The sequence below is a fragment of the Peromyscus californicus genome, unplaced genomic scaffold (assembly GCF_007827085.1).
Source record: "Peromyscus californicus insignis strain IS unplaced genomic scaffold, ASM782708v3 Scaffold_21__1_contigs__length_65335640, whole genome shotgun sequence".
Taxonomy (NCBI): domain Eukaryota; kingdom Metazoa; phylum Chordata; class Mammalia; order Rodentia; family Cricetidae; genus Peromyscus; species Peromyscus californicus.
This window is the reverse complement of record NW_026294514.1, coordinates 28240507-28252820: the sequence shown is the minus strand read 5'-3', so window position 1 is coordinate 28252820 and position 12314 is coordinate 28240507. Positions and strand designations below refer to the sequence as shown.

Genomic DNA, 12314 nt, shown 5'->3' with positions numbered 1-12314 from the left:
AAATCAGCTGTTACCATCTATTGGTTGTGAGTCCCCATGCTTTCAATCAAGTCTTAACTTAGTCTGTGCCTGGCTGTACTACAGAGAACTGGGAACTAAGTTCCCTGACAAGAGGGAACTTTAGGGTAAAGCTAGGTGTGGGGCCCTGGAAGTGAGGACCAAGAATTTCTTGGTGTCACACAACACACTTGCGGAGGACAACCCGATCAAGTCTTGCACCTCCAGCTCTTTGGCATAAAGTAGGTGTGACGCCCAAAATGTCATCTCATCATCCCAGAGGTCCCTCTTAGGCCATCTTGGAAAGGAGGTACACAGGACACTAAGCTCTCAAAACTCAGCTTTATTGACTTCCATTTTCCCTGAGCCTGAGCTCAGTTCATCTGACTTTGATGGGTCTCAGAGGCTCAGCATTACAGAAGCTGGCCACAGCCCGTTCCACCAATCCCCTCACTGGCTTGGACTCCCCAGGCAGGAGGAGGGCAGGTGGCTCATGGAGGATGAATGATGGTAAGAAAGAATGGGCAGCAAGGTCAGAGGCCAAAGAAAGCCATTCAAGCAATATGCCCAACACTCCCTCTGCATGCCAATCTTCGCCATACACACTCCGGCCAAGGCAGCCTTCTCTCCCACATTCTGCCAGCCCACAGCCATCAGCCTTCCAGGACCATGCTATCCCTACTCAGTCCACTGCCCTACTAGCTTAGTCCTTAGACCCCAAGCTGCCCAAGGGAAACCACCTCTCAGATGCTACAGGACTCTGGTGTGCTCACTCCAGCCTGGGTCTAGCAACAAGTGTCAGAGGAACTAAGGTCTTTAGTGGTCTTTCTGGTCCTTTCTCCTTCATCCACAATTCTCACCACCTCTGCCAGGGACAAGATGAAAGACAAGCTCTCCCCAGTCAGAGAAGAGCGACAGACTGGCTAGGTTGGAACTACATATCCCAAGAAGCCCAGCTTTATAAACAAGCACCACTTCCCCTGGGATTAGAGCTATCAGAAATGAGGCCATGGTACATTGCACTCTGGGACTTGTAATCCACAAGAGACAGTGCTAAGCACCCAGGGGAGAGAGTTCAGAGGCTAAGACTATGGGTGCCTCCCACTCAGTCCCCCACCCACCACCCAGGCCCCAGCCCTACACTCAGCATTAAGTGAGGGAGAGGGATGGAGTGTTCCCTCCTAGCACATTGGGGAGGGCGCTGTCCTGTTGGAACTGCAGCAACTCTGTATCCAGGATATCCAGCTCAGAACACATCTGGGGAGAGAGCAGGGGTGGGGTGATAGGAGAGAGGGTCAGCTGCAAGCACACGGAGGCGGGGAGCTGAGCATGCACACCTAGGCCAAGCCCTGTGGCCGGCCCCTGAGCTCTGATGCGTGATGGACAAGGACGGTCCCCACCTAGGCCTCCCACTGGGTCACCCTGGCCCTATCCCACCTCTCCAAGGATAGCCAGCCTCACCTCTGCCTAGTCCTATGGCCAGGGCAGGCTGAGGCAGCAAGGAGGAGGGAAGAGGAGTTGATTCTGGTTGAGACTCTGGAGGGCTGAGAGGCGGCCACCCCACCTAGCTAGCCTCCCCAGAAGATCTCATGGCCCCACTGGCCCCAGCATCTTCCTGGGCACACTGAGGCTTCAAAGAGGAGGAGGAGAAGGAGGAGGAGGAGGAAGTCCTAGCCAAGCAGCAGTGAAAGCAAGCGGCGCAGCCACAGGGAGTTGCGGAGAGCGGAGCGGGAGGAGAGCAGCAACCAGGGGGAAACAGAGATGACAATGGGTAAGAACTCAGTTCTGCACAGAAACCGGGGCGTGGGGGGGGGGGGGTGCGGGGGGCCTGCAGCTGCGCAAGCACAGCAGAGGCTCCGCTCGAGCTGCCAACTTGAGCTCAAAGCATGCCAGGCCAAGTCCTCCTTCCTTGAGAGCATCGGCAACACAGATTGGCAGAAGACGACGTGGGCCCAAAGGCCCACCCCAAACCACTAATGTCCCTCAGTAATGCCTGATGCAACCGTGCCTCTGGGCTCCACAGGCCCTTCCCTGGCTCTGATGCCCCCCAATCCTGGGCTTTACCCAGGGACTTATCAGGCCTGGACAGAGCACAACAAATCCCTGGTCCAGCTATCGGTTGGTGGGGCCTGGGACAAAAACTTGTGGCGGGACCGAGTGTGGGATCCTGCAACTCAGGCCACAGGGAGCTGGACTCCGAGTCGGGACCTGAATCAGGTCAGGCTCGGCCTAGTTTTCAGAGAATGAGGCAGCGAGAGGCCTTCTCCTCTGAGGATGGGCTGGGTTTGGCGGCCTCGCCCCTCGCCCCCTTATCCGTGCCTCCCACATCAAGGTCTTGGTGCTGGGCCTTGGGCCGCCCCTGCCATGGCTGCTGCGCCTCCCGCCCACCTGCTGGCTTCTGCCCAGCCGCTTCCATCTCTGACAGGCTGTAGGCCATGGCGAGCTGCAGGTCCTCGTCCTCAGAAAGGTCGCTATCGGCGGCGGGACGGGAGACCGAGGTTGACTGGACCTGCGTGCCCCCCAGCCTGGGGGTGACTGAAGGCTGCTGCTCGCGGCGGCTCAGCTCCAAGCCTAGGGCCAGGTCATCTGGGACACCTGCAAGCATCACAGCCACCGTCAGGTCCCTAGACCCAGGCGAGAGCCTCACGCCAGACCACCTCACCCAGCAGGGACCCTGCCCCCTCACGGCCTCTCTTTACACCTGACACACGCAGTAGGTTACGAGGTTGTTTAGCAACCCAGGTTGTCGCCTCGGGCACAGCGTTCAGCCTTCTATGACATGGGGAGGAGGAGATTGTTGACACAAATATTTATCACAGTGCTCAGCATTGGCAGTAAATAGTTAGCCACAGCCACAGTCCCTGGGGGAAGAGCTCCACTTCAGGAATCCTGAGTCCTGAGTTGTTTGGGTTTTTTTTTTTTTTTTTTCGAGACAGGGTTTCTCTGTGTAGCTTTGGAGCCTGTCCTGGACTAGCTCTGTAGCCCAGGCTGGCCTCGAACTCACAGAGATCCACCTGCCTCTGCCTCCCGAGTGCTGGGATTACAGGCGTGCGCCACCACCGCCCGGCCCTGAGTCCTGAGTTTGACTGCAGTATCCTAGCGCGCACAAGGTTCTGCCTTCATACTCCAGTGCCTACACACATATACACATACACACACACACACACACACCACACACACACACCTGATTTTGATTCTTGGCTTAATTTATCCCTTTTACATGGTAGGCAGTAGTTTTGAGCTAGAGGCTAGGATCATTTAGACATGCTTCGGCTCAGGCTCCTCAATAAGAACCTGATGAATATGATCTACACTGCTTTACTCCCGTGCGGGGTTAAGAACACAGGGCTGGGAACACGGCTCCGTGGGTAAAGGGCTTGCTGTGTGAGTATGAGGACCTGAGTCTGGATTCCCCAACATCCGAGGAAAAAGCTGGGTGTGGCCGTGCGCCCCTGTAACTCCAGGGCTGGAAGAGCAGAGACAGGAGGATCCCTGGGGCCTGCTGGCCAGCCAGTTAAGACGAATCAGTGAGCTCCAAGTTCAGGGAGAGACTCTGTCTCAAAAGACAGGGGGGTGGGGAAGTACATGAAGTGGGGAGAGGGACAAGGCAGGTGGGGCCTGGGAGGAGCTGGAGGGTGAAGGTGGGGCCTGAGTATGATCAAAATGTGTTGTGTGCATGTAAGAAAGTCTCAAAAAGTAAATACAAAAATTGGGACCGGAGAGATGGATCAGCAGGTAGGAGCGGGTACTGCCCCCCCCCCCCAGGACCAAAGTTCAGTTCCCAGCATCCACAGCAGGAGGGTCACAACTGCCTGTAACTCCATCTCCAAGGGGACCTGGAGAGAGATGCCTTGGACCTGTGAGCACCGGTACAGACACAAACACATATGCACACACAACTACACATAACCAAAAATAAATCTTTATATGTATAATTTTTAAAAACACAAGAGAGGAAGGCAACAGATATCGATTGACCTTTGGCCTCCACAGGTACACTCATAGGCACACGCACAGTGTATCTCTCTCTCTCTCTCTCTCTCTGTCACACACACACACAACAGAGAGAGAGGAAAAAGAAAAGGAAGGGAAAGAAGGAAAAGGCCCCCAGTGACCCTGTGCATGTCCTCTAGCTCAGTGGTAGAGCGTTTGCCCAGCATGCCCAGGGCTCTGGGTTCAATGCCCAGTGTCACTCACACAGAGCAAAGAGCCTTGCAAGTGTAAGGCGTCCCACCAGTGATGATGGTAATTAGCTAGCCCCACCCCAAGGGAGGCAGGAGCCACATGGGTCCCCCCCCCGGCTTCCTGCCCGAAGCCCCCCCCCCCCCCACTCACCATTGATGGAGACTGACTTCAGCTGGCCGTCCTCCTCCACCTCGACCCGCTCCTGCCCGTTCTCCATGATTCTGTGGAAGACGGCACAGTTCAGTCCGCGAGCAGAGACTGGTCCAGGCTCTGACAGGGACCGTGGTCAGGACAGACAGACTGCATATTCACACAGCACTGGCTTTTACCCCTCCTCCCCAGAACTGCCACCTGTCTGGCCCCCCCGGAAGGAGCGCTCACCTGCGCGTGGTGATGCGGTGTCCTTGGACAAAGGTGGTGGATGTAGAGATAGAGCGAAAAGCACCAGCCCCAGGACTGAAGGAGAAAGACGACGAGAAATCTGGCATTGGGACAACGGAGGCAGAGGGGAGGGCTGTGAGAGGGAGGTTCCTGACTGCTTAGCACCATCGCCAAAAGCCAGGAGTCTTGGGGGGGGGGCTCACTCAGACCTGCCCCGGCTAGCAAAAGCAAAGCCAATTCCAGGGACTCCGGGACTCAGGATTGGCAAGAACAGAAGGGGATGATGGTGCTTACCAGATTGGCCAGGAGAGGAGGAAGAGAAGGTGAAGAAAGGGCCAGTGTGTCGGGCACCCCGGTTCTGAAGCTCCGAGAAGGGGCCCAAGTCATCTGCAAGGAGGAGATTAGACGTTGGTGAGGAGATCACCTCCAAAACCGTGTGGCTGACGCTTTAAAGCCTAGAAATCAAGACCATAAGCAACCGCGTACACTTCTGACTTTTCCTGGTTTGGGTTGTATAAATTTACAGATTTTTAAAACTTTTTTGGAAAAGGAGTCTCAGTCGCTCAGGCTAGCCTCAAACTTAGTAGACAGATAAGGATGACTTGGAACCCCTGAACACAGGCCTCCACCTCCCAAGTGAAAAGGGTGTGGTTTTTTGGTTTTTGGTTTTTGAGACAGAATCTCACTGGGTAGCCCTGGCTGGCCTGGAAATTGCTATGCCGACCAGGCTAGCCTCGAACTCAACAGAGTGCCTCTGCCTCCCAAGTTGGGGAATTAAATGTGTGCTCCACCATGTCCGGCTCTCAAGGGCTGAGTTTTTTCCAGGCATGTGTAACCACGCTTGTGGAAGGAATCTCTTAATCACCACACCGACTGTTCGTTGTGTTTTGTCTTGTTTTGTTCCATGGTGCAGAGCACCGAAACCCGTGCCTTGCACATGCTAGGCAGCCGTGAACCACTGAGCTCCCTCCCGGTCACCCGGGTGGGCCACTGACTATGTGGACTCTAAGCCAGCTAATATGTTTCAGTCTTCTCATCTGCAAATGGGAGTTAAATTATCCACCTCTCAGGATTTACCAGAGGTTTAGAGGATACGGGATTCTTGACATGCAGTATCCATTTTTAAAAAATGGTGTCTGTTGTTATGTGTAATGCTGCTACAGCTGTCACATGATCTTGGAGTCTTGTTCCCCTGGTGGCTGTTGTGGAGGTTTAACAATGTGTTCTTGTTGTCATTTAATAAGGCCAGTCTGTGAAGTGTCACTGGTGCGTCACGTGAGTCCTGGCATGTGTGAGGTTCTGTCCTAGCTTTCACTGGACTCACGCCCACACAAGCTCAACTCGGCTGTCTGTGAAATTCCAATTCCCTCTCAGCCCGGGAGACGCCCAGAGGACAGACAGACAGGCCGGAGGAGGAGGGGGTTGAACTATGCCATCTACGTACCAAAGAGCTCCGAGAAAGGGTCTCCATTCCCGAAGAACTCCCGGAAGACTTCCTCGGGGCTACGGAAGGTGAAAGTGAAGCCAGGTCCCATACCACCAGTTTCTGGTTGCGAGGGAACAGTTCCTGGAAGGGAGTCGGGATGAGGAAGGGGCTTAGAGGGTACATATGGCCCTGAGCCAGGGGCCCCCCCTCTAAGACATGGCCAGGAACCTTAGAGAGAGCATGCTCTGCAGGAATTGGCCTGCCCCTCCCTCTCTGCCCCACTTTCATCCTGGCACCCCACCGCTCCACCTACCTGCCCCCGTCAGCCCTTCCCGGCCATAGCGGTCATAGATCTCCCGTTTGTGCTCTGGAAGAAGAAACCTGGTCATTCCTCCTTTTAGGTAATCCTCTCCCCGCCTGGGCCAGGACAAGCTTCAGGAAATGCAACTTGGGGGATGACGGGGTGTCTGGGGGCATGATCACAGCAGCTGCCTCATCTAGACAGCAGACACACTCAACAGCACCGACCTCCAGGCCACCGAGAGAACAAAATAAGATAACTCGAAAAAAAAAAAAAACTGCCTGGCATAATGCCCAGCACATAAAATGTAAGCTAGGGGCTGAGGTGGAGCTGGGGGCCGAGGTCCTGCCTAACAGGAACACTGAGCTCCACACAAATTAAGTAAATAAATGTCAGCTAGTTACTACCATATTATAATCAATAGGCTTAGCCTAATCCAGCCACTTCCACAGAGACTTTCTAAAACCACAACAAAAAACGGTACCGCCCTCCCCTGGTACAGCTGCTCTCCTCAGGAATGCTCTTCTCAGTGTGTTACCTGTATTTTGTTTTGTTTGCCTTTTTTTTTTTTTTTTTTTTTTTGAGACAGGGTTTCTCTGTGTAGCTTTGCGCCTTTCCTGGATCTCGCTCTGTAGACCAGGCTGGCCTCGAACTCAGAGATCCGCCTGGCTCTGCCTCCCGAGTGCTGGGATTAAAGGTGTGAGCCACCACGGCCCAATGCTGTCTTTGCATCTACCTGGTTATTGTCAGTCTTCCCTGACCAGTATATGACAGACCCCCATGAGGAGGACAGGGCCTGCTTGTCCCCCCACTGTCTCCCTAGTTCCCCACAATACCCGGCAGGGTAAGTTTAGCAGATACTTTCTGGGATCCTTTAGGGGTTTGGCTTTGTTGTTTGGAGACAGGGTCTTACTCTGTATCCAGACTGTCTTCAGACCCTTGGCTATCATCTTCCCTCAGCCTCCTAAGTGCTGAGATCACGGGCGTGGACCACCACTCACAGCTCAGACATATAGACTTTTTCAAGACACTGCTCAAGTAGCCCAGGCTGGTCTTGAACTTCAGAGACAGCCAAGAAAGGCCTGGAACTTTTGATCCTCCTGCTTCCACGCACCCCCCTGCTAGGATTACAGGTCTGTACCACCATGCCTCGTTTATGGGGGGGCTAGGGATCAAATCCAGGGCCTCCTGTGTGTTACCAAAGCACTCTACCAACAAAGCTACATCCTCAGCCCATTTGAGGTCTGTCCACTCATATAAAACCTTTGAACTCAAGAGCCTCTTAAGTACTGGAATTATAGCCATGTCTAGTCAGAATATTTTCTGAATGGATGACTATTTTCTGAATCTGGGTCTGGGATTGTGCCTTAACAGTAGAACTCCTGCTTAACATGTACAATGTTCTAGGTACAATCTGCAGCACAGAAAATAAAAAAAAAATCATCTGTCAGACGTGGATTCATATTCTAGTTCAAGAAATGGGCAAATTATTTCACCTCTCCCAGCCTCAGTTTACCTGCCTATAAAATGGGGTGGCGGAGGGGGTGGGTGGTTGGGTGGGTGGGGTGGGTTATAAGCCTGCTTGGTAGGAAAGCTGTGTCCGTCCCTGGTCAGGATCCATACCGCTTTCCAGACCCTGGGAGACAGACTTTGCCATGTAGGAGGAGGCGCTCAAATGCTACCTTAAAGAAAGGCGTGGAAGAGACGGGTGGCGGAGGCTTGGCTTTAGGAAGGAGTGAGATGGGCATGATTGGAAACAGGGGGACATGCTGGTCCCTGCAGGACCCCAAGCCTTACTGTCAGATAGAACTTCATAGGCCTCTGCCACCTCCTTAAATTTTTTCTCAGCGAACTCCTTATTATCCGGGTTCTTGTCGGGGTGCCACTGCAGAGCCTTCTTTCGGTACCTGCAGGAGAAGTGAGAGCCGCTGGAGGGTCAGGGGCCTGACGTGGGCTCTTCCCACCAGGCAACTGAACCCCGCCGCTCTGCCTCATCCACCACCCCTATCACTCACTGCTCCGATCCAAGAACGCCCCACGACTGCAGCCATGTTTTCAGGGGGGTTCTCTCCCTGCTCTGTGCCAGGGACGTGAGCAGGGAGGAAGGGTGCCAGAAGGATGTCCCCACCCTAAGCCCTCTCTTGGTTATCTATAGCCACAGAGAGTGTGGGACACACTGGCCTACCTCATAGAACCTGGGCATTTTAGCACTGCAGCTTGGTCAAGCCCACAGGTAGGAGCTGGAGGAGAGGGGAATCGGGCGGGAGTGTGTAGCGGGCCCCCCACCCCCACCCCGAAGAAGGACAGCACTTCTTCGATCGCTGGACTTGGTCCTCATCACCTCCCAAGGGTCCCCTTCCTCCCTCCAGGCAGCCCTCGAAAGGATCCCTGGCTCTGGGGGGCTGGAGGCTGGGGGTGCGGTGGGGGGGGGAGTGGGGAACAAGGGCCAGAGGCTTTCTGCCGCACAGCCGAGGAGGCACTTACGCCTTCTTGATGTCATCAGCAGACGCACTCGGCGGTACGTCTAGAATCTCGTAGTAGGATGCCATGGCAACTCAGCCGTCAGGCGGCCCTCCTCCGGGCTGCGGGCGGAGTGGGGGGGGGAGAAGGGGTCAGGACGGCCGAGGCACCCCGGCTCCCTGCGGCCGCGGCACCCCCGGCGGGCCGGAGGCACTGCGAGGTGGCAGCCGCGCCTGCAGCCGGTGACTAAGGCTCCCTTCACAGCCTGATCCGGTCCCGCAGGCCGGTGCCCAGGGTTATCTCGCCGCCGCGGGGCCGAGACAGCCCTACCCGAACCCCCTAGCTCCAGCAGCCCGATCCGAGGCCCCCAACCGGACCCAGCCGGGGCCGCACCTCCTCTCCCGGGAGTCCCGCCCCTGCCCCGCGCCGGGGAACCGCCTGGCACCCGCAGCCCGGCTCGCGGTGGCTGCGTACAACGCGCCAGGCTGGGGTGCGTGCGCAAGCATGCGTCAGCGCCGCGGAAACTACTAGAGACCTGGAGAGGGCCGGCTCGGCCGCTCACACTGGGGGGGGGGTGGGGGGGGGAAACGCTGCAGGGACTGCTGGGGAAACGGGGGGCGGAGCCATCTATTTTAGTTCTGCACCCCGGCGACGTCATTCCCAGGTGGGACTCGGGAGGCTGCAGTCTGGAACATCCTTCCAGCCATGACGCACTCCCTCCAACACGGGCAGAAAGGGCCGTCCGCAAACTAGGCTGGGGCCCCTTGGTCCCTCTGTCGCGGCCCTCCAAACAGGCTTCCTTGATCCCTGAGTACTCCCCAACCCCACGCCACCCCCCGCAGGCCATCACCTCCAGGGCTCCCCCAGTCTCCCCTAGGCCCGGCTCCTCCCCTTCTTCATAGCCTCGCTCCAGCCTTACGTCTTCAAAAGCGGCGGCCCTGGCTCTCCTGAGTAGGTCAGACCTGCTTTTTATAGCGTCTCGTGGCATTTCCTTCTCCGCGCTTTTCATTTCGGGGCCTCAAATTAACATTTAATTGGTGGCCCCTCCCCCTCCCCCACTAGAATGTAAATTCCCTAGAGTAAGCACTGTGTCCTTCTCGTCGTCGTCATACCCGCCTCTTTAGTCCAGAGTTGAAAAATACCAGTTGGATGGCTAAATAATACTTGGAAGAATCTTACAGTTTTAACACACAGAGGTGAGGTAGAAGGAAATTACTAGATTCAAGGTTCCTCTTCCACAGCTGATCCTGACTAGATGATCTGTTTCACCTGAAAATGATTCCCGGGTTCAGACCTCATGAGAGAGGGAACCTTCCAGAACTGACTGGCTCTTGCTTTATTCCATCTGGCCGATTCCTGGGCGTTAGTGGAGAATCTTCTATGCAGTGGATGCTACCAGAATGTACTAAGAATGTGGGGCCATGGGCCTCGCTCAGGGGTAGAGTACTTGCCTAGTAAACATCAGGCCTTACTAAACCTCAATTCCCAGCACTGGGGGAGGGGTAAGGGGGGGGCACAGAATGTAACCCAGTCCCTGCTAAGACAGCAGCCTGTCAGCAGAGTCCACTGGGACACTCGGGACTCTGAGAGCAGGGAGACCTGGCCTTGTAATCGGTTGCTGCTGTGACTTGAGAACTGTTTTCCTCCTTAAATAGAGGTAGCACCTAGTTGTTTGAAAGCCTTCTTCTGAAGCATATAGAAGGTGTTATTAGCATATTAATTTCTGGTGTCACACTTGACCCAAGCAGTAAAGGTTGTATGAACTCAGTGTTTCAGGATGGGTGACTTGGGGACACCGCATCGAAGCCACAGCGTGAGCAGGACCTGAGAGCAGGCGCAATCGCTCGCAAGGTTTTCCTGCCTGCCCTGCCCACCTTCTGAACTACCTGCCAATTGGGAGAATTCCCACCTGCATCTCGGGAGTTTTCAATTGTTTCAGCCCTAATAAGAGATGCGGCGTCTACCCCGGAACCTTGGGGCTCTCACACACCCTCCCCGAGGTGCAGGCACAAGTCATGAGCTCTGCCAATGAGGTGCCACTAGAAAGTGGGACTTCAAATCTGGAGCAAGGCAGGGGCAAGAAGGTGAAGGTGGTGGCTAAGAACTTATTTCTGTGGTGCAGGTTGCCATGGGGCTTGCAGCGGCCTCTTGCGTCTGGAGGAGGAAGTGCAGTCTCCACGTTGAGGGCAGATGATCCCCGCAGGGAAGGGAGGAGGGGCCAAGCGGCCAGGCCTCCTTTGGTGCGGCTGTTCGCTGAGGTTTGGCTGCCAGCCCTTGCGTGGACTGAATCAATGTGAACGCCATATGTTGCTAATTTGAGGGTGATTCGGGAGAGGGAAATGGTTGGTTTAGAATGGGCGTTTTTTATTTGTTTTATTTTGTTGTTGGTTTAATTTACTTGAGTTAGCTTCTGCTGTCTGTTACAGGGGCCCCAACTAACCCAGTGGTCAACTTGGGCTTATATTTGGTTTAAAAAAAGAGTAAGTACATTACTCCAAAATCTTCCAAGTTTTTTATTTTCTTCTTCTCTCGTCTCAACAGACAGTTGTCTAGCACCTACCTACCAGGTATGGGCAATTAAGAATAGAAAAGCCAGGGCCAGTAAGAGGGCTCAGGGGTAAAGGTACTTGCCACTAAGCCCTATGACCTAAATTCAGTCCGTCGGCCCCACAGGGGAGAAGAGAACCGGTTTCCACAAGTTGTCATCTGGTCTCCACTTGCGTGCTGTGGTTCAGGTGTGCCCCCACACAGAGACACATGCACACAATAAATGTGGTTTTCAGCGTCAAGGACTAGAGAAGCTGGGTGTGGTGGATTGCACCTGCAGCCTTGGCCCCTTGGGAAGCGGGGGAGGGAGGACTGCCTCAGATCAAGGTCAGCCTAGACTAAACAGTGAGTTGCAGACCAGCCTGGACTGCAGAGTGAGTCCCTGTCTTAAAATGAAAAAGAAAGCCGGGCGGTGGTGGCGCACGCCTTTAATCCCAGCACTCGGGAGGCAGAGGCAGGCGGATCTCTGTGAGTTCGAGGCCAGCCTGGTCTACAAAGCGAGTTCCAGGAAAGGTGCAAAGCTACACAGAGAAACCCTGTCTCGAAAAACCAAAAAAAAAAAAAAAAAAAAAAAAAGAAAGAAAAGAATAAGAATGCAAGAAGGGTATGTAGAAGCCCAGAGTCTGAGACTAAAGGATAAAAAAATTAGAGGCCAGCCTGGACTATGTAACAAACAGGAAAACAGAGAGGTTTGTTTTTAGAACATGTGCTCAAGGAGATTAGATTTTTTGACAAGATATAGATAAATAAAAACCAAAGGAAAATTAGGGAACCTACCTAGCAGAAACAGATAAAGGCTTACTATTTCTTTGTTCACAAAGAAAGCCAAAGAATTTGTAAGACGAATTTCTTTTTAAAAATGTAATACTGGGGGCATGGCTCAGCGGTTAAGAGCACTGGCTTCTCTTCCAGAGGACCTGGGTTCAATTCCTAGCACCCACATGGTGGCTCACACCTGCCTGTAACTCCAATTCCAGGGGATCTGACACCCTAACACAGACATACATGTAGGCAAAA

At 54.3% G+C, this 12314-nt stretch overlaps 1 protein-coding gene across 4 annotated transcripts; it reads right to left on the bottom strand.

Annotated features, from left to right (window-relative positions):
• Positions 1 to 325: 325 nt before the first annotated feature.
• Positions 326 to 9279, bottom strand: Dnajb2 (DnaJ heat shock protein family (Hsp40) member B2). Of its 4 annotated transcripts, XM_052749928.1 has the most exons (11): positions 9144 to 9279; positions 8775 to 8872; positions 8088 to 8197; positions 6303 to 6356; positions 6008 to 6130; positions 4858 to 4950; positions 4564 to 4663; positions 4333 to 4403; positions 2386 to 2592; positions 1459 to 1486; positions 326 to 1254 (listed from the first exon to the last, which is right to left on the bottom strand). In XM_052749928.1, the coding sequence occupies exons 2-11, from the start codon at positions 8837 to 8839 to the stop codon at positions 1179 to 1181; spliced, it is 927 nt and encodes a 308-aa protein (XP_052605888.1). In that variant the 5' UTR covers positions 8840 to 8872; positions 9144 to 9279; the 3' UTR covers positions 326 to 1178. The 4 variants fall into 4 exon arrangements, with proteins under 4 accessions (XP_052605888.1, XP_052605890.1, XP_052605887.1 ...); XM_052749930.1 differs by lacking the exon at positions 1459 to 1486; XM_052749927.1 differs by having other exon boundaries at positions 326 to 2592.
• Between the last annotated feature and the right edge of the window lie 3035 nt (positions 9280 to 12314).

What these genes read in the sequence shown, in the direction of transcription:
- Dnajb2 (XM_052749927.1), bottom strand. Translation starts at nt 8,839, where the DNA reads ATGGCATCCTACTACGAGATTCTAGACGTACCGCCGAGTGCGTCTGCT. An exon ending in GGAAGGGCTGACGGGGGCAG is followed by an intron (nt 6,131 to 6,302) that starts GTAGGTGGAGCG and finishes ACTCCCTTCCAG; the next exon opens with GAACTGTTCCCTCGCAACCA. An exon ending in CCCTTTCTCGGAGCTCTTTG is followed by an intron (nt 4,951 to 6,007) that starts GTACGTAGATGG and finishes TCCTCCTTGCAG; the next exon opens with ATGACTTGGGCCCCTTCTCG.